Raw genomic sequence first — 3342 nt, 5'->3', positions numbered from 1 at the left:
AATAATTTTTAGTTGGATGCGATGTTTTCGTTGATAGCAAGACGCATATGATAAGTTCATCAATCTTAAAATCCGGGGAATGGGATCAGTATTTTAAGCCAGTTTCACGAAGGTATTAATAAGGTGTGTGTGCATTCGTTCATAGGAGCGAAGGTGTATATATTAGTCTACTGTGTGTCTTGCAAAAAAATAATAGCAAAGGAAAGGGTGTCGAGAAACACGTTGATCTCCTTCCTTTCCATCTGTCCTTTTCCATTTCTTTTCAACTTTCCCCCACCGCGGCCTGGTCTGCAGGTCCGCACTCCACGCGAGCTCAGACTGAGAGATTCACGCGGTGGTCTCGTCTTGGTCGTTTTCATTTCAGGTCTTCCCGGCCCGCGGCGCGGTTCACATGACCTGCCAGCATATAAGTTCCCGGGAATTGCCGCTCGGTTTCTCCATCGTTTCAGCGAGTGTGCCAAGTAACGCGCCAGCTAATAAATCCTCTCCTCGTTTTGGAATCCTCTGCCCCAGGGATTTGCTAGCAGCTCCTGGATTAATTACGCCTCCTGCCTGCTTCCGTCCCGCACCCCACCTAGAACATTCTTCGCCGTGGCCATGGCCGTCCTCGTCTGCGTCACCGGTGCCGGCGGCTTCATCGGATCCTGGATCGTCAAGCTCCTCCTCGCCCGCGGATACGCCGTCCGCGGCACCTCCCGCCGCGCCGGTACGATTCCTCTCTCTCTCTCTCAAATGTGTTTCTTGGATGGAATGGATTCGGTTTGGCTGACGAGCTGTTTGTTTGTCGTCCGCAGATGACCCCAAGAACGCGCACCTGTGGGCGCTCGACGGCGCGGCGGAGCGCCTCACCATGGTGCGGGTGGACCTGCTCGACCGGGACACCCTCCGCGCCGCCTTCCACGGCTGCGACGGCGTCATCCACACCGCCTCCCCGATGCACGACACCCCCGTAAGTACATCAGCACCAGCCCCCCTCTCCAGCTCACAATCTTGGCATCTGAAGAGAGCTCACGCATTGTGCGGTTCGCAGGAGGAGATCATTGAGCCCGTCATCACCGGCACGCGCAACGTCGTGGAGGTGGCCGCCGACGCCGGCGTCCGGCGCGTGGTGCTCTCCTCCAGCATCGGCACCATGTACATGAACCCCCACCGCGACACCGACGCGCCCCTCGACGACTCCAGCTGGAGCGACCTCGAATTCTGCAAGAGAACCAAGGTTGGTATCCAAGTAACACTATCCTCTGATCTCGCCCGTGAATCCCCATTGACGCCCATGAACGTTACAATATGTGGCAGAACTGGTACTGCTACGCCAAGACGATCGCGGAGCAGGGCGCGTGGGAGCTGGCGCGGGCGCGGGGGCTGGACCTGGCGGTAGTCATCCCCGTGGTCACGCTCGGCGAGCTGCTGCAGCCCAGCATGAACACCAGCACCTTGCACATACTCAAGTACCTCACCGGCGGGGCCAGGACGTACGTCAACGAGTCGCAGGCCTACGTGCACGTCAGGGACGCCGCAGAGGCCCACATCAGGGTCCTCCTGGCGCCCAACGCCGGCGGAAGGCGATATGTCTGCGCCGAGAGGACTCTGCACCGGGGCGAGCTCTGCCGGATCCTCGCCGGCCTCTTCCCGGAGTACCCGATTCCCACAAGGTACGCTACTGTTCTCCCTCATCATTCAAGTCAAATAAATTATCCCCATATTTTATACTCCTAACATAGTACTCAAAACGTGCTAGTAGGATGCAACGGATCTTTCTTCCAAATTACAACATCAAGTGTACATGTTTTTACAGTATCCTCTAACACTAAATTAAGAATAATTCTTTCCACAAATGTGATCTATGCATGATCAAATTGCTATTGCATCTGTTCGGTTGATAGAAACATAAGTGGTTTCCCGCTGTCTGAAACTTGAAACCAATAGCTTCGCTTCCATTTGCCTTGAAGACAAAGCAAATTGCTCTCAGAGTTAATCATCAACCACCAACTTTGCTTTCAACTTTTCAGCACATGGCATCAGTGCTTCCCCAGCTTTTGAAACCTATCAAGTCAAAGCAGTGACATAATTAGGCGGTATCTTTGGATAGTGACCAATCTAATCCTTCACTAATTTGTACAGATGCAAAGATGAGGTGAATCCACCAAAGAAGGGTTACAAGTTCACGAACCAGCCTCTCAAGGACCTAGGCATGAAGTTCACGCCTGTACATGAATACCTCCATGAAGCAGTGAGATCCCTTCAAGATAAGGGATTCATTCGGAAGCCTTCTGACACCAAGGTACAATTACAATCCACGGCACTGTATATCAACCATCTGAACATACAGAGTCGTCATATGAGAGACGCTTCTGACTAGATATCACACAAGCAGTGGTCCTAATTCTACCATCAATTTGCTGTTGCAGGTGCTTCCTAGTAGGAGTGCGCCGCCTCAAAACTCAATAGTGCCCATGTTCATGTCAAAACTTTGACATGTTTCTGGACAAAGTAACAATGCTGTTCGCCGTCTCCAGCATGGCAGTTCAATTCATTCAGTTGTATTGTAGTAGCCTGTTCTTGTGTGTGTGCGGCGAACTCCCAACTGTGTAGAAGTACATGATAGAGGGCAACATATTTCAGTGAGATATGATGCCAAATATTTTCCCTGGTCGATCCCTCCACATCTGGTTGTGGGGGCAAATGAAATCAACTGCTTGGCAGCAATGCATGGAGGGGTGCACTCCTTGAAGTCTCATTCGTACAACCATACTGTTTGTCTTCTTGATCTTGTGTGTTTCCGTCTGGATTCAGTATCGTTTAATACATATAGACTAATCATTATGTTTGTCCAGCTGGGCTTGATCTTCCTGTTGCTGTGTCGATGCAGTACATGGATTAATATTCATTCTGTGAAGGAAGTTCTTCCAAATGGATGAAAAGTCAAGTAATCGCTTGTACACCGTAAGGTGCTATATCGTTCACTATGTTGTTTTGCATGTGAGTTGACTAGCACATAATTGGATGAGTCTGGTATGATACCTTTTGTTACATCATTCCATCATCTTGATACGTAGTATAAGTGCATACGTAGCAATCCTTCCATCATTGTATCTTCATCTTACACTGAAGAAAACGTTCAAACCTTAGGCGTGACAAGCAATGCTTACTGTGGAAAAAGTACTGTATTTAAAATCTACGATGTGTGGCACAAAGTAGCATACACGCGCACACCCACGCAGACAAAAGAAGCAAAAATTGATTTATCTTAAAATATCCACCCCATCCGGTGTAGCCCGGACCAGGTGGAGCTGGCGCGCGCCATTATTCGTTGTGCCGTCGCGGACTGGCCCTGCCAGTACC

General features: G+C 50.4%; 1 protein-coding gene across 1 annotated transcript; it reads left to right on the top strand.

Moving 5' to 3' along the window:
• The first annotated feature begins 597 nt into the window (after positions 1–597).
• Positions 598–2769, top strand: LOC124691805 (cinnamoyl-CoA reductase 1-like). The gene is made up of 6 exons (XM_047225077.1): positions 598–706; positions 795–949; positions 1031–1216; positions 1297–1652; positions 2122–2281; positions 2409–2769. The coding sequence occupies exons 1-6, from the start codon at positions 598–600 to the stop codon at positions 2472–2474; spliced, it is 1032 nt and encodes a 343-aa protein (XP_047081033.1). The 3' UTR covers positions 2475–2769.
• The last annotated feature ends 573 nt before the right edge of the window (positions 2770–3342 follow it).

The sequence above is a fragment of the Lolium rigidum genome, chromosome 2 (assembly GCF_022539505.1).
Source record: "Lolium rigidum isolate FL_2022 chromosome 2, APGP_CSIRO_Lrig_0.1, whole genome shotgun sequence".
Lineage (NCBI taxonomy): Eukaryota > Viridiplantae > Streptophyta > Magnoliopsida > Poales > Poaceae > Lolium > Lolium rigidum.
Note: the sequence above shows the minus strand (reverse complement) of the source record. Positions and strands in the feature narration are given on the sequence as shown.